Source organism: Dendropsophus ebraccatus, chromosome 1 (genome assembly GCF_027789765.1).
Source record: "Dendropsophus ebraccatus isolate aDenEbr1 chromosome 1, aDenEbr1.pat, whole genome shotgun sequence".
NCBI classification, from domain to species: domain Eukaryota; kingdom Metazoa; phylum Chordata; class Amphibia; order Anura; family Hylidae; genus Dendropsophus; species Dendropsophus ebraccatus.
The window spans coordinates 168,932,060-168,956,502 of NC_091454.1; the positions used below are offsets into that span (position 1 = coordinate 168,932,060).

The window sequence follows — 24,443 nt, forward strand, 5'->3', positions numbered from 1 at the left end:
GAGAACTCACTTCAGTCACCCTGCAACATTCATTTATCACTTGTATTAATGGCTGCATCCTACTCGCTGAATGATACAATTATCGTATTTCTTTTTCCTTTTCCGCTTCGTGTAATAGAGACAACGATCAGCCAATGACAATGCTTATCGGCTGATCGTTTTTTTTCCTGACCTAAAATCATCAGCCACAGTGACGATTGTGTATAAAGAAATAACTACACACGCCTCTCCATGGTCCCCGTGTTCTTCTTCCTTCTGCTCGATTCCCAGAGCCGTCGATGTAACTTCAAAGCAGGTCTCTGAAATGACAGGCCGCTCAGCCAATCAATGTCCGTGGCTGTCCCACCCAGTGATTGGCTAAGCGGCCTGTCAGTTCAAAGACCCGCTCTGAAGCTACATCAGCGTCTCCAGCAAAAGATAAGAGGGCAGAACATCAGGGACTTTGGAGTGGTATGTATCCAGTTTAAGAGCAAGGGCTGCACAGACATCGCTAATAATGTTCTTGCAGCCCTCGCTGAATGATTGTCGAGACGTGTAATAGGCTCAGAAAATGATCTGCTTAATTGGCGCTCACAGGAGGCATCAGGCCGTGTAATAGGACCTTAATGGTCCCTTTACGAAAAGCAAGGATTTTTTTCTTTTAAACAATAGGCATTTAGATGAGAAGATAAATCGCAGCCGCTGCTGGCACTTTTGGTCCAGTCTCGGATTGGCTGCGTGGTCTGTCACTTCAGAGACAGTTTCAGAAGTGCCAGTGGCAGCTGCAGTGAGCGAGGAATGCAGGGAAAAGGCAGCAGGACATTGGGGAGAGTGGACGGGTAAGTATAATGTTTATTATTATTTTCTTTACACAGTCATCATCTTTATTATCTGCCCAAAATGGCCCTAATCTGCCTCTCTTATCAAAAATCAGCAAGTGATAAATCCGTAACATAAAACTTTTATCCATTAATTATAATCTGCCCTAACTCACACTGCAGACCCTCTGCATTATATACAGATTTACACTGCCCTCTCCTCCCTTCTGATTATAATAGGTGAAAAGGAGAAATCTTTCAACCACAGACAGGTGGCCAGGGAGAGAAGAGATGAAGCCTCTCTCGTGGCCTCCCCCCCCTCCCCCTCTCTTTTTCTCTGCTTTTCCTTTCCCTTTGGGTTTTGGCGTCCATCGCCCTTGGTATTTCCTCGCCTTTACCCTTAATAGATGTTTATACCTTTTCTCCAAGTCATTTGTTTTGCTCATGGTATTTTTGCCCACGTCAATATGGTGCCTGTTTACAACATTTGATAAAATCAGAATTTAAACGGAACCAATCATGCCAAAAACGGCCATAAAGCTAAGGAAACGCGCATCACCCAGCACGCTTCCCAAACATCCCCCTGTAACCTGCATCCCCTGCTCTGTATGCCTCTGTAAGTCCTGCACTGTATGCTAATTTGGGCCAAATAGTCATCAGGGCGTGTGGCTTTTCCATGTAGTCACGGTCCTGGGTGGGTTTCAGCGCTGTAATCATGCCCCTCCGGGCGTAATGGAAATCGATGTACGCTGTGACAATACCCGGGGGCTGGCATTGCATTTCGGCAGCGCACTGACGTCTTTGCTACGCTGTGCATGCACAGTACAGCGGGAGGACCCATTGCTGTACTACTACGCCCAGGCGCAGTACAGCAGCATCTCCTCCAGCTGGTTGGCACTCTGCCGCCGTGCCATGCTGCCCCCCGGGTGATTTCACAGTGTACAGCGCTTTCCATCGCGCCCAGAGTGGCGTGATTACAGCGCTAAAGCCCACCCAGGACCGTGATTACATGGAGGAGCCACACACCCAGATGACGACTTGGCACGAATTAGCATACAGCGCAGGACTTTATAAAAGTAAGACTCCAGATTAATCAAGCAGGGGACGCAGGTTACAGGAGTATGTGTGGGAAGCGTGCTGGGTGATGGAACAGACTGTTTCCTTAGCGTTATGGCTGTTTTGGGCGTGATTGGTTCCCTTTAAAAAAACAAAAAACAAACAGAAACTAATAGGTAAAGACATGATTCCATACGTAAAGTCAGCATGCGATGCTCTTGCTTTAATCCTTTCAGTTCCTGTGCAACAAAAGTTTTCATTTGCTTGATGTCCATTCCTCTACGTTTCTGGAATATACAAAATAATACGTTATAGGCAACATGGTTTTTAAGGAGCAAACTTCCTACCAATATATATATATATATATACAGTATACACATGTAAGGCTACGTTTACATCTGCATTAGTAGCCTCTGTCACAAATTACATTGTTAAAGCACTGCATGCAGCGCTATCTTCCCTGTCATAAGAAAAGACATATCGGCAAGACTCCCACTGAAAGTCAAAGGGAGTTATGAAAATCACATAAAAGAGCCAGCTTGGCTGTTTTGGCTTTTAAACCACCACTGACAGACACAAAAAGGCCTGGCGAGGACAGGAGGCCGTCAATCCAAGACGTGAATAGCCCTTTAACACACCTAACCACCATCACTAAATTATGGCTCCATTCTTACACATGTTGCACTTATGATATCAGGACCACATAGGGTTAAGCATTCACAATACATTCTAGAAATACCATCAATAATGTTTATTGAAGATCGAAGGGAAAAAATTTACATAAAAAAAATAAAAAACAGCACCGCAGATGAAGGTAATGAAGATACATTCTTCATTACACTCAGCGTTCTTTGCCCTATAGAAACAAAACAGCAGGTTCCATGCTTCTAACCTGCTGTTTCATTTCCCTTTAAGTTTCCAACAATCACAACATAAAGCGCACACAAATTACTTACATCATATTGGGTTTGCAGGTTGCGGGCTTTCTGACTCAGGAAGCTAAACACATTAGAAAAATGCTCATTACGAATTTGTTCAAATACCTAGTAATAGAAGAAACATAGTATTACCAGCGATATTCAACACCAATAAATATAATATCATTGTACACATGTGGAATGTACATAGCACAGCTCTCAGTCTAGATAGATGTAAGCTCTATGAAGAATATGAGGGGAAAGACTGTGAAACTATAATTTGGATAACAAATGTATTTGATGATAATATTGTAAAGTAATAATGAGTTCATATAAAATCTCTGAGACTGCACCTAACAAACCTAGTGAATTCAGACGCCGGTAACCTCAAATGAATCTCAGCATGTCAGTAAAATAGTAAATGGGGTGGTTGTATCATAAAGGACTTGTCTTATTAGGGCATATGGATGTTACAGAAAGACTGTGTAAAGATGGCCGAACCTGACACCATTAGTGGGTGAATGGTGGACTCCCAACTCTCTACCAACAGATAATGTCAGTGGAGAGCAGGGTCAGGTCATTACTTGGCGGGCATAAGTCAACACCAGAGCTGTCTGGCTGTGGCTTACTTTTTCTTTTCCCATAGAGTACACAAATGAATGTTCATATGTATGCAGAATCTATGTATGCAGAATCTGGGAAAGCATTGATTTACAGGAAAGCTACTTCCAACAGATGGCACTAGAGAGCAGGCTCCTTTCCTTCTAGGAGAGAGCTACTTTGCATATTTTCCCCCAGGAACATTGTCTAGCCTATACTGTGTCTTCTTGGTGGGCTATCCAAGCTGACCTATTATTAAGTCTCCTATTGTCACATAATATATCAGACAAAATTATCATGGAGTCAACTAATCCTAACTATTTTATTGTGAATCAAATAGCTAGTACGGTATCACTAACACAAATATGTGTAATTCTAAAGATCTATAAAATAAAAGTAATAACTGTGGGGGAGATGGAGGATTGTTAGTATTATGATAAACCCCTTTCCGCACCACGACGTCAAGTTGCATCATGGTGCCGGTAAGGTGGGGAACAGAGCTACTTAACCATTGAAGTACCGCTGTCAAAACTGACAGCAGCATTTCTATACTGTTTAAATGCCTTTACTGATAGTCCAGTGGAGGGGGGAGAAATCAGCATGCCACGATCGTTTTACTTCTGCACAGGGCCTCTTCTTTGTCCCAGTGTGGTTCTTAGTTTGGCAATTGTTTCAGGCTGACTTCAGCAGCCTGAAGCAATCGAGTGCAAATTCCATGATTATTGCAGTAATAATGCTGCCCTAGGCGGACTATAAAAGTATGTAAAATGGCTTTGGCTTGTTACCTTATCCTGAGAGTTTAGAAGAATTTTCACACTTTTATCAGATGAGGTCACCTCAGGCCCAAACTCCACACCTCCTAAAACATTTAATACATACAGAAATGTAGGTACATGTTCGGTTTCGTATACTATTTTTTACTTTTACAGAGCATACAAGAATCAAAACATTTTATGGTATTACCAGAAGGAAAACCAAAATCCTGTTACAGGTCTGTAAGATGATGCCACTTACTAGTATAGTTCTACTAAATATTCTCGGATGTTACAGTTTAACCTAGCAAATGTAAATATTTACTCATTGACAAAAAATAATAATGTACTCAAAAGGGTCCGATTGCTGCAAAAATCCCGTGACCACGTGTTTCTCTTATGGCGGAGGCTTCCAAATGGCAATATCAGCAGGATAATGGTCACCCACACACAGCAAGGGTTTCCCAGGAATGTATCAGTCGGACTGCAAGACTTCCTTGGCCTGTCTGGTGGACAGATTGAGCATTTATAGTGGAGCCAGTTTTGGCAACCAGTGAGGATCTACAGGCATAGCTGCAACATCTGTGGCCAAATATCCCATATGGAATCTGTATGCCGCTATGCCCAACCAGATCTCATATTGCATCCAGGTTAGAGGTGGACCAACAGGGTATTAGAGACTTATCTATATTGTATGGCCTTCCCTAATAATTTTATCCTTTTGCTCTCATACAGTAACTACCTAAATATATCATGATTTTCTTTTTGTCAACCAGTGTGTGTTTCTAATGTTAATGTCACAGAACTTAACTCACCACACTTTATTCCAAAGACATCATCGACAAGTCCTTCATATACGACCTGAGAGCACATGGGGGTGATGTAGTCCACATCTGCGATACCAAGATTACAACATATTGGCATTATCCCATAATAAACATACTTAAAGGGGTATTTCAGGAAAAATTTACTTTTCCCCTATCCACAGGATAACAGAGCCAGCGGGGTTCGATATAAAGATTGCCAGGGGGTTAAGGGTTCGGACCCCTGCAATCTCCTACTTTTCCCCTATCCTGTGGATAGGGGAAAGTTAATTTTTCCCGGAAAACCCCTTTAACTACAGAAAGGTTGGCTGAATGCTACGCAATGCTGTAGAGGTCAAAAATGCAAACTTAAGGACAATTTGTTACATCTCCTCACCTGCTTAATAAATACTCGTATTCCTTATTAAATAATAATTCTAGAGCATCTATTCTTCAAACTCTGCACTGTGCCATCCCTCTGTTATTTCTCTAGAACAGGGGTGGGGAACCTCCGGCCCGCGGGCCGCATCCAGCCCCTGAGACCTCCCGATGCGACCCGCGGCCCGCAGCTCCCCTGTGATGCGCGCCGCTCTGGAGGAGGAAGGAGCCGGCATACACAGCATCCTCCGGTGTCTGTGACAGCTGCTGGAGGATGCTGTCTATGCCGGCTTCTTCCCCAGCAGAGCGGCGCGTGTCTTCAGTCTCCTGCGGGCCGCGCGCGATGACGTCATTTCATCGCGCGCCGCCTGCAGGAGGAGACCGGCACAGAACTCCTGGGACAGAAGAGGACATGGGCAGCGTGGGTAACGGAGGTAAGGTGAGTGGGATGTTTATTTTTTTTTATTTGGGGGTTAACTAGGCCACCAGGGACATGCCTGATGGGGGTTAACTAGGCCACCAGGGATATGCCTGATGGGGGTTAACTAGGCCACCAGGGATATGCCTGATGGGGGTTAACTAGGCCACCAGGGACATGCCTGATGGGGGTTAACTAGGCCACCAGGGACATGCCTGATGGGGGTTAACTAGGCCACCAGGGACATGCCTGATGGGGGTTAACTAGGCCACCAGGGATATGCCTGATGGAGGGTTAAATAGGCCACCTTGGACATGCCTGATGGGGGTTAAATAGGCCACCTGGGACATGCCTGATGGGGGTTAACTAGGCCACCAGGGACATGCCTGATGGGGGTTAACTAGGCCACCAGGGACATGCCTGATGGGGGTTAACTAGGCCACCAGGGATATGCCTGATGGAGGGTTAAATAGGCCACCAGGGACATGCCTGATGGGGGTTAACTAGGCCACCAGGGACATGCCTGATGGGGGTTAACTAGGCCACCAGGGACATGCCTGATGGGGGTTAACTAGGCCACCTGGGACATGCCTGATGGGGGTTAACTAGGCCACCAGGGACATGCCTGATGGGGGTTAACTAGGCTACCAGGGACATGACTGATGGGGGTTAACTAGGCTACCAGGGACATGACTGATGGGGGTTAACTAGGCCACCTGGGACATGACTGATGGGGGTTAACTAGGCTACCAGGGACATGACTGATGGGGGTTAACTAGGCCACCAGGGACATGCCTGATGGGGGTTAACTAGGCCACCTGGGACATGACTGATGGGGGTTAACTAGGCCACCTGGGACATGACTGATGGGGGTTAACTAGGCTACCAGGGACATGACTGATGGGGGTTAACCGGGCCACCAGGGACATGCCTGATAGGGGTTAACTAGGCCACCTGGGACATGCCTGATGGGGGTTAACTAGGCCACCAGGGACATGCCTGATGGGGGTTAACTAGGCCACCTGGGACATGACTGATGGGGGTTAACTAGGCTACCAGGGACATGACTGATGGGGGTTAACTAGGCTACCAGGGACATGACTGATGGGAGTTAACTAGGCCTACCAGAGGCATCACTGGGGGGTTAACTAGGCTACCAGGGACATGACTTGGGGGTTAACTAGACTACAAGGGGCATCACTGGGGGGGTTAACTACAATAGCAGGGGCATCACTGGGGGTTAACTACAATAGCAGGGGAACTAGGGGAACAATACTTTGCCTTGCCCTGGGTGCTGCAAACCCACGCTACTAACTGCCGCACACGGTATGCGGCCCTCGAATGATTTTATTAATGCCCGACCGGCCCTCGACATGGAAAAGGTTCCCCACCCCTGCTCTAGAACATTTATGAATAAACAGACAGCTGACTGTAGGCTGGGTTCACACTGGGTTTTTGCAGTCTGTTTAATGGATCCATTTTACTTTTAGTGTACAGAAAACATGGTCAACCACGTGATAACGTAAGTCAATGGAAAAACGAATCCTAATGGATGGCATAAAACTGCATCCATTTTTTTCCCATAAAACAGATACGTTCAATGCACAGCAAAAACGCAGCATGAACCTAGCTCTAAGTCAGACTGCATTCTTGCTGTCCGTTTAATGTAACCATTTTATGGAAAAAGACAGATGGAAAACGGATGGTGAAAATGGATGCCTTTGTGTGCCATCCGTCAGGATCCATTTTCCATTAAATTCCATTACATTATTAGTTAACAGTTTTAGCAATGAATAATTAAACCGATAATTCTGAACAGCCCATATCTTTTTGATCGCTTTTTATTAAAATTTTTCTGGATTTGATGCAGCCAAAAATGCACAATTTTGCACTTTGGTGGATTTTACGCCATTTACCATTTAGGAGTGTGATAATTTAATTGTTCGGGCGATTACGCACATGGCGATACCAAATGTTTATTTATTTATTTTTTTATTTATAAAAAGGGAAAAGGGGGGTGATTTAAATTTTTATTTGGGGAGGGGATTTTTTATTCCTGAAACAAAACCACTGAAGATGTTCTTCACTAGTTCTTGTTTTATTTCAAAGACTCCTTAAAGGGAAACACTTCAAGAAGCATCTAATGTGCTTTTATGTCCCCACAGTGCACAAGGCACTGAGGATGAAGGTCATTTTCTTGCCTTCATCCTCACTGCTGGTTTTGGGAACTCTTCGCTCTTTACTATGCAAATGAGGCAGCTTGGTGCACTGGTGATAGGACCTATGTGCCCTGGCCGGGTCGCCCTCCTAATGAATATGTGTATGGCGCTCTGCAGTAATGCTCATCACCGCAGAGCACAGGATGAACACTCATTAGGTGAGGTAGGCTGGCAGGGAGACTGATGCACCAAACCACCTCATTTCACAGTGAAAAAAGAGAAGATTTTCCAAAAACAGCACTGAGGATGAAGGTAAGAAAATTACCTTTATTTATAGCACCCCATGCACTATGGAGATGTAACAGCAGGTTAGAGGCTTCTTACCTGCTGATGGTTTCCCTTTGAAGACTGACCTCTGCTGGCTAATCTACACTATCACGATATGGTGATTATTAGTAACTATGGAGAGAAAAGGCAGTGAGCACCACATGGTTTATTCACTCTGAGCTTTTCCCAATGTCCAAGCTGAAAGGCTAAATGTAAAAAAACATTGCTTACTATGCATTGATACTGATATACATTCAGTCAGGTTGAGACTTTACATCCAACCTGGAGTACTGTGGTGCCGTTTTTTCACGATGATAAAAAATAATGTAATTTCTGCCACATTAACCTCTGACAACAACTGATACATTGTGTTATGTCTGGTGCAGAGCCTGAAGGGCAGTACATGACTTCTTGGATTTCGGTTTTCCCTGGAGTGTTCCTTTAATAACACTAACCTACCTAGCAATGAATAATTAAACCGATAATTCTGAACAGCCCATATCTATAAAATGTTAACCTCGGTCAATCATGAAGACAAGTCCCAGATCTGGCTTTCGCTCCTTCTGTGTACCCTCCTCATCTTCAAGGACTTCTTTCCACATTTCATACACCATCTGTAATGAATATATACATTACAATCCAGGTGAACAAACACATCAATTTACATTGAATCTGCTATTCCCTATGGGGCATACAATGACATATGAAAGCTACAACTTACGCTACTGTGATGACATATAAAGTATGTACAGTTATAATGGTCTGATGAATACATAAATACACCCTGAATTTGTTTGGTGTGTGTACAAGAGCAACCATGCGTAACCTAAGGTGCATAACACTATAATGAAATCATTACCTTAGCACACCTTCCTATCCCATAAACCTTTGCCACTGGCCCAAAGATAGAATTCAGTAAATGGAGAGCTCTTGTCACAGTTCCAATCCATCTTTGGTCTCCCTCCTTGAAAAAATATAAGAAAACATCAGTTTATGTAATGTCAAGTCAGTCAGTAATGAAACACAGCAGACCATAGGAGATCATTCACACTGGGCACACACAACCACACACTGTGCCAGTAGCTTCTAGCTTCCTTTACACATTTTTTTTTTTTTTTTTTTTAATGGAAAAATATAAAATTACTAACCGGTAATTTCTTTTCTTTGAGCCTATGACGGCACCCCTGGAGAGGACCACCTCCTCCCATTGGACAGGAAACAGGACCACTGGACCTTTAAAAGAAGCATCTCGCCCCACTCACGCCAGTCTGTTAGCAAGAACCTAGGAGCGAAGGCTTAACAAACATACATGTAGAAAAGGACACACAGCAACAAGTGTAACACATGTGTGCTAGGCAAGTGAAAGTATCTTAGAATATATAACTATCTTTCTATGTGCATAACCTAAATTAAGTGTAATAACTTATAATGGGTGGGTATAGGCGGGGTGCCGTCATAGGCTCAAAGAAAAGAAATTACCGGTTAGTAATTTTATATTTTCTCCTCTCGCCCTATGACGGCACCCCTGGAGAGTAGACTAGGAATATCCGCCTAGGGAGGGACTACCGCCTGTAGGACTCTACGGCCAAAGCTAAGATCCTCCGAAGGAGAGAGTTGCAACCTATAATGTCAGAAGAATGTATGCGGGGAACTCCAGGTAGCTGCTCTACATATCTCTTCTATAGACACTGCGGCCCTCTCAGCCCATGAAGTAGAGACTGCTCTAGTAGAGTGTGCTGTTATAGAAGTAGGAAGTTCCTTATTACCACTTCTATAGCATTCCTTGATGGCCTGTCTAATCCACCTAGATATCGTCTGTGAAGAGGCTGCCCTACCTCTATTCTTCCCCTGGAAAGCTATCAGGATATTGTTATCTATCCTCCATTCCCTGGTAACTTCAAGGTAGTGTATTATAGCACGCCTAACGTCTAACGTGTGAAATAAAGCCTCCATATCGTTAGATGCATCTACACAAAAGGAAGGAAGGATAACCTCTTGAGATCTGTGAAATTCTGACACTACCTTAGGAAGGAAGGCCGGATCAGGGGAGAGTGTGATTCTATCATCTCTAATAACCATGTAGGGCTGAGTGATGGAGAAAGCTCTGATCTCTCCAACTCTTCTAGCGGAAGTGATTGCTAGAAGGAATGCCACTTTCCAGGAAAGAAATCTGATCTGTATCTCTGCAATTGGCTCGAAGGGGGATGTTGTTAGTCCTGAGAGCACCAGATTTAAATCCCATGGCGGCAGCTTGTTTCTCACTGACGGGTGGAGCCTTACTGCTGCGTTAACAAAGCGCTTGACCCAAGGATGCTCTGCCAGCTTAAAGTCGTACAGTACACTGAGGGCAGAAATTTGTACCTTGATAGTACTTGGCCTGAGGTGCTTTTTGAGACCTTCTTGTAGGAAATCTAGAACCAGAGGGATGTTGGGTGGTTCCAGGACGTTAACGGGATGACCAACGAATCGGAGAAAGGTCCTCCAGGTTCTGAAGTAAATGTCCGAAGTGACCTTTTTCCTGCTAGCCAGCATAGTAGATATTACCTCGTCCGAGAGTCCACGGTCTCTCAGTAACTGCCTCTCAAAAGCCAGGCTGTCAGATGGAGGCTCCCAATTCCTGGATGGTATACTGGGCCCTGGTTCAGGAGATCCGTTCGTTCTGGTAGAACCCAGGGATCCGCTAGAGACATCTTGCGGAGCCAAGTGAACCATACCCTTCTGGGCCAAAATGGAGCAATTAATATTATATGTGCCTTGTCCTGCCTGATCTTCCTGATGACTCGTGGTAGGAGTCGAATAGGCGGGAAGGCGTAGAGTAGACCCCTCTGCCATGATTGTGCAAGCGCGTCCAGCGCTAGTGGCTTGTCCGACTGGCATAGGGAATAGAATACTTTGGTCTTCTTGTTCTGACGGGAGGCGAATAGGTCTATCTGTGGATAGCCCCATAGAAGGCAAATCTGCTGGAATACTTCCTGATTTAACTCCCACTCCCCCTGGTGCAGCTGATGTCGGCTCAGGAAGTCCGCTCTGCAGTTGTCTACCCCCTTGAGATGTAGAGCTGAGAGGGAGAGAAGGTGAAGTTCTGCCAGCCTGAATATAAAGTGGGAAATCCTCATTAGTTCCACTGACCTGGTGCCCCCCTGGTGGTTTAGGTAGGCTACTGCTGTCGCATTGTCCGTGAGGATTCTCACATTTCTTCCCTTGATGACTGGAAGTGCCTGTGATAGTGCCAGAAACACTGCCCTTAGTTCTCTCACATTTTGTGACTGTCTGGAGTGCTCCGGGTTCCATACCCCTTGAAGAACTAGTGAGTCTGAGTGAGCCCCCCAACCGTATGGGCTTGCGTCTGTAGTTATCGTTAGTAACTCTCGTAAGTTCCAAGGCATACCCTTGTTCAAGTTGTTTCTTTCTGTCCACCAGGATAGCGACCTGAGAGTCTGTGGAGATAAAACAAACACATCGTCTAGATTGTCAGTCTCTCTATTCCATACCTCTAATATCTGTAATTGTAAGGTCCTTGAATGATACTGGGCCCACTGAACTGCCGGGATGCAGGAGGTAAAAAGTCCCAACACTGACATTGCTCCTCTAATAGCAACTTCCGGGTGGTCTATTAGTTCCTGGACCTTTTGGATGACCGACAGTATCTTATTTTCAGGCAGAAAGGATCTTTGAGAAACCGAATCTAGGCATATTCCAAGAAATTTACAATACTGTGATGGGGTCTTATTAGACTTTTCATCATTTACTTCCCATCCTAGCCTAGAGAACACCTCTTCCACTATGGAGATGTCTGCTGTCACTGAGGCCATGGACTCACCGACCAAAAGAAAATCGTCAAGGTATGGGATAATAATAATGTCTCTCTCCCTGACATGGGCCATCACCTCAGCCATAACTTTGGTGAAAATCCTAGGTGCCTGGGAAATACCAAATGGCATGGCCGTGTACTGATAGTGAAACACCGATCCCTCTATATTCACTGCTACTCTCAGGAATTTTTGGTGATCTGGATGAACGGGGATGTGGTAATACGCGTCCCGAAGATCAATTGTGGCCATATAGCAATTATGGGATAAGTTTAGAATAGCCGTGGAGATGGACTCCATTCTAAATTTTTCGTAGGAGAGAGCTTGGTTAAGGGGTTTGAGATTGATAATGGTCCGAAAGGAGCCATTGGGCTTCTTAACCAAGAAGAGGGTCGAATAAAACCCTCTACCTTTCTGGTCCTCCGGTACCGGAACAAGGACCAGTTTATCTATTAATGACCTGACCTCCGTCACCATGGCCGTATGTTTCTCGGGATTAGAGGTAACATTAGTAATAATAAATCTTTCTCCTGGGGAGGACAAAAAAGAAATCTTAAGTCCAGACTTTATTATGTCACACACAAAAGAACTGTTGGAAATCGCAAACCATTCTGAACAGAAAAATTGTAATCGCCCTCCCACAGGAATCTGGCGTCATTGTGATTGTTTCTTAGAGGTATCCCCTCCTGAAAACATAAGACCTCTACCTTTTTTAGGGGGCCTCCAGTCCTTTCTTCCTACTTGGGTGCCACCTCTGCCTCTTCTGCCTCTACCTCTGGAAGGCCTGGTTGCTTGTGTAGAGACTAGTGGGAAGCTCTTTTTCTTATCTGAGGCCTTCTCTAGTACCTTCTCTAAGGCCGAGACAAATAAGAGATTGCCCTCACAAGGGACCGCACAGAGCTTAGCTCTGGATGTGACATCTCCCTTCCAGTCCCTAAGCCATAGGGTCCTCCTCGCAGAATTAGAAAGGGCTGCCGACCTGGCCGACAATCTTAAAGCATCCGCAGAGGCCTCTGCCATGAAGGAAACCGAACCCTCTATGATGGGAAACTTGCTCAGCAATTCCTCCGTAGTGGCCCCCGATCTAATCTGTTCCTTTAGTTGTGCCACCCAGATTTCTGTAGCCCTTGCTACCGAGGTAGTAGCTACGAGAGGTTTAAAAGTGGCAGTAGTTGCTTCCCAATTCTTCCTTAAATAGACCTCTGCCCTTTTATCCATAGGGTCCTTCATGGATGCGGAATCCTCAAAGGGCAAAGCATCTTTCCTTGTTAATTTTGCCACCGGAGGATCAATCTTAGGTGCTGATTCCCACGTTGATACCTCCTCAGCATTAAACGGATATTTTCTCTTATACTAAGAAAGGAAAAAATTCAAGTAAGTACAAGGAATAATATAAGGTATCCTTTGTAGAAAAAAGGAGAGACCCACAGTCTGTGGAACTTACAGCCCGAGGAACAAAGAACTTTCTATCCGGGCGAGCCCATTCGTTTGTAATCAATGTCTTTAGACTCTGATGTATAGGAAAGACTGGGCGTTGTCTGGGGGCCAGACCCTCGAACATAATGTCCTGAATGGACTTAGGCTGTGGATTGTCTTCTATGGCCATGGTCTGCCTGACAGCCTTTACAATATTGTCCACCAGCTCAACTGGCATGAGCTTTTTTGCCGTATCTTCCCCCTGGGTTTCTATGGTCTGTAAAAGCTCTCCTGGTTCCTCCAGGCCAGATAGCTGTTCATCCCCTTCAGCCTCTTCCTCCTCCTCATCCTCCACCTCCTCATAGGGAATATTCGGAGCCTCCCCACTAGGACCTGGGATTTCCCCAGGAGGGATCTCCACCACGGGATCTACTGCAGGGGGAGTAGAAGTGGATGTGGAAGGGAGAGAGGCCTGAAATACACAGAAAAAAATGTACTATAAAATATTCTCTTCTCTCTCTCTTTTTCTTTTAAAAGAAAAAAATAGGAATTAACACACCTACCCGAATCTGCCTCTTAATTAATCCCTTCATACTTCTCAAGAATGCTGGTCCCTGGTCATCCAGCACTCTATTCATGCAGCCCCCACATAAGGTCTTTGTGTAGGAACTACTTAGTCTCTTCTTACATATAGGGCAATCCCTAGGTTTAGCCCTGGCTCTAGCAACCTCCTAGATTAATATACAGAGAGAGAGAGGAAAAAAAAAAAAAAAACCTATTTAGACTCTAATAAGAAACAAGACTTCATTGGGGGGAACCCCTCTTACCCACACCATACCGCAATGGTCTCAGGTTGAGGATTATCCGATTGTTCAGCGCCTTGTGACTCCATGATATTCTTCTTATTGGAACTTTTGGGAGTTTGTAAAGAGAAAAAAACCACCAAACAGTGGCTGAGTACACCTGTACTAGCAGCAAGCTCTCCTGGATGTACACTGCCTCAGCGACAGAATCCAGCTTTTATTCCTGGCACCTGCTGACAGAAGACCGGCTGGCTCCGCCCCCTGCCGCGGCGCTGATGCGGCACACCCTCCCGTGTGTGTGGAACCCCACCCCCGACAGGCCGAGGCCCGGATGCTGCCGGCAAGGCCGCAGGATATCCTACTCACAGGCCCCAGCGCGTGACGTCATCTCGGGGCGCCGGCGTCCTGCGTCGTGACGTAAGCGCGCCCCGCACGCACGCCGACGGCGGCTGCCAGGAACCACCAGGGCGCGCGCGCGCCGCTGCGCCCAGAGGCCCAAGCAGGACCCAGCACCAGAGGAGACCACGCTGCTCGGGACTGGAGCGCCGGGGTCACACGGGGACCCTCTCCAGGAGGTGCTGGGGCGGAGGGCAGACTTGGCCGTGGCTCCTACAGCGGAGACTTATACGGCCGGGATGACGGCACTATAGGTACGCCGGGTGCCCCAGTCCTAAAAGCTTCATGAAAAAGGAAAAAAAACCAGCAAGCAGGAGGATATACACTCCTGCACGTCCTGCTCCCATGGACAGGAAACAGAAACTGGCGTGAGTGGGGCGAGATGCTTCTTTTAAAGGTCCAGTGGTCCTGTTTCCTGTCCAATGGGAGGAGGTGGTCCTCTCCAGGGGTGCCGTCATAGGGCGAGAGGAGAAAAAACGTATAAATGTTACATAACAAAAATAATATTGTGACATTTCGGTAAAATGGCAGGAAATGTTTGTTTGATAAAATAAACCTAAAAAAAAACCCCATGGCCTTAAAAATAAAAGATATAAATGAAATGCAAATGTATGCACACCTGTGTATGTTTCTGTTTGTATGCATACATTGGCTGTGTTTTATCTTTTTTTACATGTACACTGTATGCATGATTCAGTATCTAATATTCCAGAATAATTTACAGCCCAGTAGGAAATCAGAAAATAAATCAGAAATCAGAAAGAAGTTAGGGGATTTCTTAAAGGGGCTGTCCAGCACATTAAAAATTATCGTACCACTTGTTATTATGCGAAAATTAAATAATCTATGCTCATCTCTTTAATCCCTGATGTCTCTGGCCATGCAACACCAGTCTTCCTTGTCGGCTGCAATTTACATGCCTGTATACTGCCACTGCATCGATCAGTGGTTTTGTGCCATATATTTCTGATAATGGCTGCAGGGACACAAAAAATACAGGAAAGGTAACTGCAGTCTTTTAAACAAAGCTGTCAGGAAGCACTGGAGCCACGGTGTTGGATTTGACAGGATTTAAAGCGATTTTCCCTTCTGGACATAAATGGCATATTCACAGAATATGTCATAAATGTCTGACAGATGAACCACTTGGACCCATACTTATCTCAAGGCCCCTAATTACACAGGGCGACTGAGAGGAAAAAATGAGCACGATCAGCGCTCTCTTGCTCCTCGTTTCCTGCTCGCTGCTGCCGCTATTATTTGTGGCGGCAGCAAGCCGGTGAGTACAGAGGGAGCCGCGGGGGGCTGCATATTGTTGCTATATTAGTCGTTTATCTTTCAACATGCAATGATCAGCCGACATCGTTCATGTCGGCTGATCATTGCCTTCTATTACACAAGATGATGATCGCCGTAACGGCCGATGTCGTACAAATGCGGCTGTTTTTTGTAATAGTTTCCAATTCAACTAGAATGAGGCTACTGTCACGTGTAGAAACATTTCCTGTCAATTCATGATGAATACTGACACTGTGATTATTTTATGTGTATTACTCACAAGGAAATAGTCCCGATAAAATTCTGGTAGCTCCATACTGATGATATCATTATCCAATGGCAGAAGATAAAAAGACCATTCATCACTGGTTACATCTAGGCAATAAATAAATGGTCAAAAAAAGTTATAAATAAAACTACCCCCCCCCCCCCAAGACACATGGAAATTAGTTAACAACTCACATTTACAACTTTATGCTGGCAACACTTGGGAAATGCAATTTTACTTTAGGTTTATAAATTAAGCAGATTTCTAAATCAGATTTTTTAGGGTCAGGTTCAATTTTGAAGTAGATTTAAGGGGGCCTGTATGTTATGAACCCCCATGAATCACCCCGTTATTAAAAACTGCACCCCTAAAAGTATTTAAAATAACACTTAGGAAGTTTGTTAGCCCTTTCAAAGAATTAAAAAAAAATGAGTTAGGATTTAAAAATTAAAAATCGCACTTACCACCATAAACTCCTTCCTGTTCCAAAATCATATCACACACGTAAAACTGAAGTAAGAATGGTAGAAATCTATTAGCCACTATAGTTCCAGTGAACAGGTATCAATTCAGAAACATAATATGTACTGCACTTACCTTCTGAGGACTAAAGATGATCTTGTACTTCCTGCTCACACCTGCTTTCTTATCGGCATTGACAAGATCTGTAAAAAGAAGGCAAACATTAATATTTTATGTGTCATATACTATACAATGCCGATTGATGGCTTTTGTGAGGGTGAATATCTCCCAATGGGTGTGCTACCAGTGCGTAAAATATGCGTATTGCATTGGGTAACAGTCCTATATATCTTCATATTAATATCTTTGTTTAAGAGGCTTGTATTACGCCCATCAAAGAAAACATGCAGAATGTGTACTAAATTAAAGGGGTAGTGCGGTGGTACACATGTATTCACTAAATAACACACATTACAAGGTTATACAACTTTGTACTGTGTGTTATTTAAGTAAATGGCCCCCTTCCCCGTGTTCCCCCCACCCCCGGAAGTGTGGTGCATTATACTAACCGAATTACTGTCCACCCCGGCCGCCATCTTGGGACAATGACATCATAGCATAACTATTCTCAGCCAATTGTAGGCTGAGCAGCTGATGACGCGCCAGAGGGGGGCCGGCATGAGGCAGGGCTGGAGTGGTCTGGTCGGCCTCCCGAAGATGACGTCATTGTCCCAAGATGGCGGCCGGGGTCGACAGTAATTCGGTGAGTATAATGCACCACACTTCCGGGGTGGGGGGAACACGGGGAAGGGGGCCATTTACTTAAATAGCACACATTACAAAGTTGTATAACTTTGTAATGTGTGTTATTTAGTGAATAAATGTGTAGCACCGCACTACTCCTTTAAGGTACTTCTGAAGGTTTTCGTGTGAATATGCAAGAGCAAATGTACCAAGCTTTGTGCAATACACTGTTATATTCTCTTGTCTTGCAAGCTTCTGAAGAGGAATATGAGAAGGAAAAGGAAGAGAGAGGAAAGAAGGAAGAAGAAAGAAACATTACTTACTAGCAATATGCCTTACATGCTTGACACGTGGTCTGATTAGAAAACACAACCTAGAGACAGATATGCCCACAAGTTATTAAATTGCATGAAAAAATAGTGTGCTGCAGTTATATACTCAGGGTAAAATCACAATCCAGCCTACCAATGATATAGAGAGCTAAGCTAATGATTCCACATCGTTTAGACAATAGTTGGTAGAATATTTCCAGAATAAAGAAAATATACTTCAGGTTAAAGAAAATATAGAACTAGAAAAGCACAATCACAACTATATACACATATATACATTATTAACCTTAGTGTCTATGGGCTTGAATAGAAAGATAATCCATTTTTCTTTACACTGCACAGTCCACCCACTGTCAGTGTGCTCCTTTCCCTGCTGTACTCAGTTGATGGGCTTACATAATGCACTACACTTACATGATGACTACACTGGGCAGCAGATGGCATCCGTAAAATATCATTATGAAAGAAATGTCACTGCTGGGGGTGCTGGTTAGCTGCTGAATGACATGTAGTAACTATGCATGATACATCATTAAAGAGGACTGTCGCCAGAGGGGGTGGGAACTGTGCAGAATCTGTGATGTTAGTAATAATTTTATTATTTAATCCATATAAGTATATAATGTCCATGGCTATCTGAAAGGGCTTGTCTTGTCTCCAGTTTGGGTGTGGTTTTGCAACCCAGTTCCATTAAAGCAAAAAAGCCTAATTGCAAACCCAAACCCAAACTGGAGACAAGGGTGGTGCTGTTTCTGGAAGAAAGTGGCCATGTTGATCTAAGTCTGTATAACCCCTTTAATATTCTCAAGAAGATGGTTGAAAAAAGAAAAGCTATATACTCACCTTACTCACTTGTATGCCAACACAGAGCCCTGGTTCTCATTTTTTACATGTAATTTCTACATATACTGCGCCCCCTACTGGACCCTTCAGGTATAGACGGGGTCGTGACATCACTTTTTTTTTTTGAGAAATTGAAGCCTGTCTGATCTGCTAAATTGAAGGAAATAGCACTATATGTGCATTTCCCATAATTAGTGTACATTAGGAATTTGTCTAACTTTGATTATGTAACAACATATTAAAAAATAAATTTTGGCCAGAGTTGTCCTTTAATATTACATTAAAAAAATAAGAAAAAGAAGGAACAAGAATATTTACTGTATGTAATAGAATATGAAAGGAAGAAAAATAGATGCTTTTTACTTACTGATCTGAGTTGGTATAAATGGGTTTGTTATCCAACTTGTACAGTTTGTCAATATCATGTTGCTAAAAAATAACAGAAATGCACATTTCACTAATCTGGTTTATTAATATCTGTAATCCCTCTATGCTCCATCCCATACATATTTTATGCTACCTTTAATATTGAGACATTTGCAATACGATCTAATGGGCTCATCAACTCGGGTTCAATGAACAAGTCTTTTTTTCCAGGGAGCTGTAAGAAAAACACAATAGATAAAACTGAGACATGTTATATGAATGGAAACAAATAAGAAAAAGTACGTATTTAAAGGACAAATTTTAGGCCTTGCACAGAGGGGTGTACACCCTTTATCCCACGGTGTTGTTTGGCATGTTTTTAAATGTTTTTAATGTTATTTGGTTGAGCTGTAGCCTTAATAAAGTACATACATTTTTTGCTAATAATTTTGATGTGCACATTTCTATATACATACTTTTTTGTCCTTCTCTTTTACAATACTGCTAGCTTACGTACATGTGTTGCACACGGTTGCTGTCTTTTTTTGTATAGCGGTGCCCGCTTTTTCCATACTACGCATGTGATGGTATAAATCAAACTTGCGGAGATTACGGAACACAGCAAAGCAGTAGTATGGAATATGACCTGCCTGTAAAAGTAGCTAGACCTCATTGGTAGGCCTTAGATTACCTATGTATAGATTAAATAAGCCTAGGCTACATTAGCAGGCTGTAGGCCACTGTAGCCATCTCTTGCATTAAAGGGAACCTGTCACGCTGGAGACCGGGACAAAACCCACCCTACACCATAATAAAGATTTGTATACTTACCCTCTGGGTCCCGGTGATGCTCTGAATGCCAGTCACATTGCTGACAAATCCTTGCTTCTTTTCTTCATGCTCATTTAAGCTAAGGAGCAGAGATAAGTCCGACATCCTTAGGAAATCATTTATATAGACATCAGACTCATCTCTGCTGATTAGCATAATGAGCATGAAGAAAAGAAGAAGGGATTTCTCAGCAATGTGAATGGCATCTAGAGCGTCCCTGGGACCCAGAGGGTAAGTATGCAAATCTTTATTACAGGGTAGGGTGAGTTTTGCCCTGATCCCCATCGTGACATGTTCCCTTTAAGGGGTAATTTAATTTGAACATGTAAATGGTATAGGATCTGCGAAGACAATGACCTGCTCTAGAAGATATATAAGTTGGTCTCGTGCCAGCCTCTTTAGTATGGTGAAGTCCGGAAGCTCTGGAGCATCTAATCTTTCTGAAGCCATTATTGATCTCACTTAGTAACCCACCTACAAGAGAAAGGTCGACAATAAGGTAACATTTTCAATCTTCAAATACAAATTTATTTTGTGTTTTGTTGTAAGTACACCTTACACTAAATATATCCAAGGGTAAAATTGCATTTCTTAGGTATTTAAAGGTAATCTATCACCTAAAAAAGCCCTGCCAACCGCAGCCACCAATGCATGTATGACAATAAAAGATTGCAATAAACACCTTGGAAAGTTGTGGCTGTGTTCGGCTAAGAAAAGCTTTTAATCTTGCTGGGATAGAGTCCTGGAATAAATAATCGAGTTGTACTATGATATGGGAGCAGTTTATATATCACTACATAAGTCAATCATTTGTGTTACTTGACATAATGACATAAGTCTAGATATAGCATGTTGTACTCATCAACACCACAATGGTAGTGACTGTTGAAAGTTTTGCCAGCCCATGCTGGGTGTACTGGGGCAGGAACTGTCAGTGCCATGCCCACAATCAGTGCTGTCAACGTGTTAATGTTTTAGGCCTTTGCCTGCCTGCATCCGTGTTCAGCATTAACCACTACCACCATACTCTTACTGACCAGTACAGCAATACTAATAGTACCAGTTTACAAGGGCCAAATACTGTCACATCATGACCTTATATTACCACCACAGAATAACTAATAACACCTGCTACTGAATAAAATTCACTATACAAATACCAATGTTTCCTACATGTATAAGCGATTACAGTGCAGTTATATCCAGTGAGTCACAGGTGACATTTTCTCTCATCTGAGAAATAGGCCTAAAGGGGTTATGCAGACATAGAAGAACATGTCTGCTTTCATAAAGAAAAATTACCTATCCTGTCCTCAGTTTGGGTATGGTTTTGTAGCTCAGTTTTATTGAAGTGAGCGGCTTAAAGTGACTGTACCACCAGGCCCAGGCTGAAACACTGGAGGTGGGCCGACCCACCCTTAGTGGGAAGAAACCATAGCCCCTCCATGACGTGACTCCATTAGAATCAATGAAACCCTATCATAGAGGGGCTAGGGTTTTCTCCCACTAAGGGTGGGTTGGCCCGCCTCCAGTGCTTCAGCCTGGGACTGGTGGTACAGTCACTTTACCTATAATATCACACACAACCTAGGGCAGGGATGGCAATATTTATGCAAAAAAGTAGCTGAGCTTTTTATAATCCTGGATAACCCCTTTAAGCCCTTTGTGCCCCATATAGTATTAGGCCCATTTCTATGCCCCCAAATAGTATTGGGCCCATTTCTATGCCCCCAAATAGTATTGGGCCTCATCTAAGCAGCTTCCATATAGTATTATGTCCCCCTGTGCAGCCTCATACAGTGTAAGGTCCCCTGTGTATATTCCCTATATAATATAAATCGCTCTGTGCAGCTCACATATAGTATTGGGACCCTCTGTGCAGCCCACATATAGTATTGGGCCCCTCTGTGCAGTCCACATATAGTATTGGGCCCCTCTGTGCAGTCCACATATAGTGTTGGGCCCCTCTGTGCAGTCCACATATAGTGTTGGGCCCCTCTGTGCAGTCCACATGTAGTGTTGGGCCCCTCTGTGCAGTCCACATGTAGTGTTGGGCCCCTCTGTGCAGTCCACATATAGTGTTGGGCCCCTCTGTGCAGTCCACATATAGTGTTGGGCCCCTCTGTGCAGTCCACATATAGTGTTGGGCCCCTCTGTGCAGTCCACATATAGTGTTGGGCCCCTCTGTGCAGTCCACATATAGTGTTGGGCCCCTCTGTGCAGCCCACATATAGTATTGGTCCCCTCTGTGCAGCCCACATATAGTATTGGGCCCCTCTATGCAGGCATCATATAGTATTGGGCCCCTCTATGCAGGCATCATATAGTATTGGGCCCCTCTAGGCAGGCATCATATAGTATTGGGCCCCTCTGTGCAGGCATCATATAGTTTTGGGCCCCTCTGTGCAGGCATCATATAGTTTTGGGCCCCTCTGTGCAGGCATCATATAGTATTGGGTCCCTCTGTGTAGGCATCATATAGTATTAGGCCCCTCTGTGCAGCCCTCATGTAGTATTAGGCCCCTCTGTGCAGCCTTTATGTAGTATTAGATATTAGGAAGAGCCTGGCACTCACCAAGTAAATTATGCTTCTTTATTGTAGTGTAGCAAACATATGGTACAAGGACGTGTTTCAGCCAAGTATGGCCTTCATCAGCTTAGGGGTGTACAATGCAGTGAGATCACCAAAAGGTATATATACATAACAAAAAGCCGCCAAAGTATATGGGCGGAGCCAAACGTGATGACATCACAAAGTTTGTCCCCGCCCATATACTTTGGCGTTTTTTTTGTTATGTATATATACCTGTTGGTGACCTCACTGCATTGTACACTCCTAAGCTGATGAAGGCAATGCTTGGCCGAAACGAGTCCTTGTACCATATGTTTGCTACACTACAATAAAGAAGCATAATTTACTTGGTGAGTGCCGGGCTCTTCCTAATATCTGAACATTTTCTCACCTCGAGCACCACTGCCACGGAAGTGCCGTGTTCTACATATTTTTATGTAGTATTAGGCCCCTCTGTGCAGCACTCATGTAGTATTAGGCCCCTCTGTGCAGCCCTCATGTAGTATTAGGCCCCTCTGTGCAGCCCTCGTGTAGTATTAGGCCCCTCTGTGCAGCCCTCATATAGTAGTGGGTCCCTTTGTGCAGCCCTCATATAGTAGTGGGTCCCTTTGTGCAGCCCTCATATAGTAGTGGGTCCCTTTGTGCAGCCCTCATATAGTAGTGGGTCCCTTTGTGCAGCCCTCATATAGTAGTGGGTCCCTTTGTGCAGCCCTCATATAGTAGTGGGTCCCTTTGTGCAGCCCTCATATAGTAGTGGGTCCCTTTGTGCAGCCCTCATATAGTAGTGGGTCCCTTTGTGCAGCCACTCCACAATGATCCCCCAGTAAAGCCCAATGACACACAGTATAATCCTGTTGATTACCCATGACTGGCACATGTCGCCTTCTGCTGTACAGAGGAGAGGTCAACAGTAGTGTTGAGCAAACCTGTCAACATGTTGGCGTTCGCCAACCTATGCAGCCAGCGGGGAACCAAATGCAGAGTATTATCTGCCAGGTGACCATAATGCAGCCACCATGCTGCCAGCTATGTATAATACAGGATGACTCAGGGTATATACTGATTGTATTCAGTCACTACTAGCCACTGCTGTCGGATTTACTTCTTTTTGCTGCAGTCTGCCCTGACAGCCCTTCCCTGGGGGTCTGTAGGCTTGAAAATAAGTGTAGCCTACTAAACTGTGCAATAATCCCTAGCATACACAGAGCTGCCTCCTGGGCCCATATACCTCTAGGTGTAGTCACGTATAGGCTCATACTGTATATAGGACAGGCAGCATACTGAAGAGGTGACAGCTCTTACAGCGCTACATGACAGCAGGAGCGGCTTACTATTCATTCCCCCGGTACATAAACCATATGACCCTCCCTCAGCTCTCCCGCTCACAGACCCCGGCTTCCCCCTGGCTACAGCCACTGCACTGACCTCCTCCGTAGCCTCCACAAATCCACCCCGTATACAGCAGGAAGGTGGGTCTGAACTAGGAACAAAAGTCAAATGGTCAAACGGGGGAAGAAAAAAAGGGACGGACATTGTCGGGTTCTGTCAAGCACGGGAAGTGTGAGGCACCATGGAAACGGGGGGCGGGGATAGCGAGCGGAAGTTACTAGTAGTAAGCTCTTTCAGTGTCCGGGTGGCTTCAGCTGCAGAGGTCTCCGGTGACCGGGGTTCCGGGGGTTTACACAGGGCAGTGTTCCCCAGCTTATGGCCGTACAGCTACAACCTCCATAATGCGCGGGCAAAGGCTCGCCGAGGATTATGGGAGTTGTAGTTTTACAGCTGGACAGGCGAAGGTCGGTGAACACTGCCATAGGAGATGCTGAGCAATATATGTGCAGCCATTTATACACCTATGTCTCAGTCTGCTTCAGGGATGGGGATCCTTTAGCTCTCCAGATGTTGCTAAACTACAATTCCCATCATACATGGAGAGCTTTTGGCTGGCCAGGCTTAATAGGAGTTTATAGGGGTACATAAGAAAATACAGATTTCTAATTTACTTCTATTTCAGCTGCTGTATGTCCTGCAGGAAATGGTTTTCTTTTCAGTCTGACACAGTGCTCTGCTGCCACCTCTGTCCCAGACAGGAACTGTCCAGAGCAGCAGCAAATCCCCA

The 24,443-nt window shown here is 44.5% G+C and overlaps 1 protein-coding gene across 3 annotated transcripts in view; it reads right to left on the reverse strand.

Annotated features, from left to right (window-relative positions):
- The window catches only part of VPS33B (VPS33B late endosome and lysosome associated), a 36,229-nt gene extending 12,360 nt beyond the window's left edge, over positions 1–23,869 (reverse strand). Inside the window, exons 1-14 of one of the 3 annotated variants that reach the window (XM_069984247.1) lie at positions 23,753–23,869; positions 20,113–20,229; positions 19,079–19,159; positions 18,926–18,987; positions 17,707–17,756; positions 16,775–16,842; positions 16,642–16,687; positions 16,190–16,284; positions 9,067–9,171; positions 8,725–8,821; positions 4,938–5,015; positions 4,156–4,229; positions 2,810–2,896; positions 2,050–2,140 (exon numbers count right to left, since the gene is read on the reverse strand). In XM_069984247.1, coding sequence (XP_069840348.1) covers positions 2,050–2,140; positions 2,810–2,896; positions 4,156–4,229; positions 4,938–5,015; positions 8,725–8,821; positions 9,067–9,171; positions 16,190–16,284; positions 16,642–16,687; positions 16,775–16,842; positions 17,707–17,756; positions 18,926–18,987; positions 19,079–19,159; positions 20,113–20,205 — 1,027 coding nt within the window. In that variant the 5' untranslated portion in view covers positions 20,206–20,229; positions 23,753–23,869. Of the gene's footprint in view, positions 1–2,049; positions 2,141–2,809; positions 2,897–4,155; positions 4,230–4,937; positions 5,016–8,724; positions 8,822–9,066; positions 9,172–16,189; positions 16,285–16,641; positions 16,688–16,774; positions 16,843–17,706; positions 17,757–18,925; positions 18,988–19,078; positions 19,160–20,112; positions 20,230–20,437; positions 20,481–23,555; positions 23,637–23,752 lie in introns of those variants that run through there. The other 2 variants (XM_069984257.1, XM_069984266.1) reach the window with 2 other exon arrangements.
- Between the last annotated feature and the right edge of the window lie 574 nt (positions 23,870–24,443).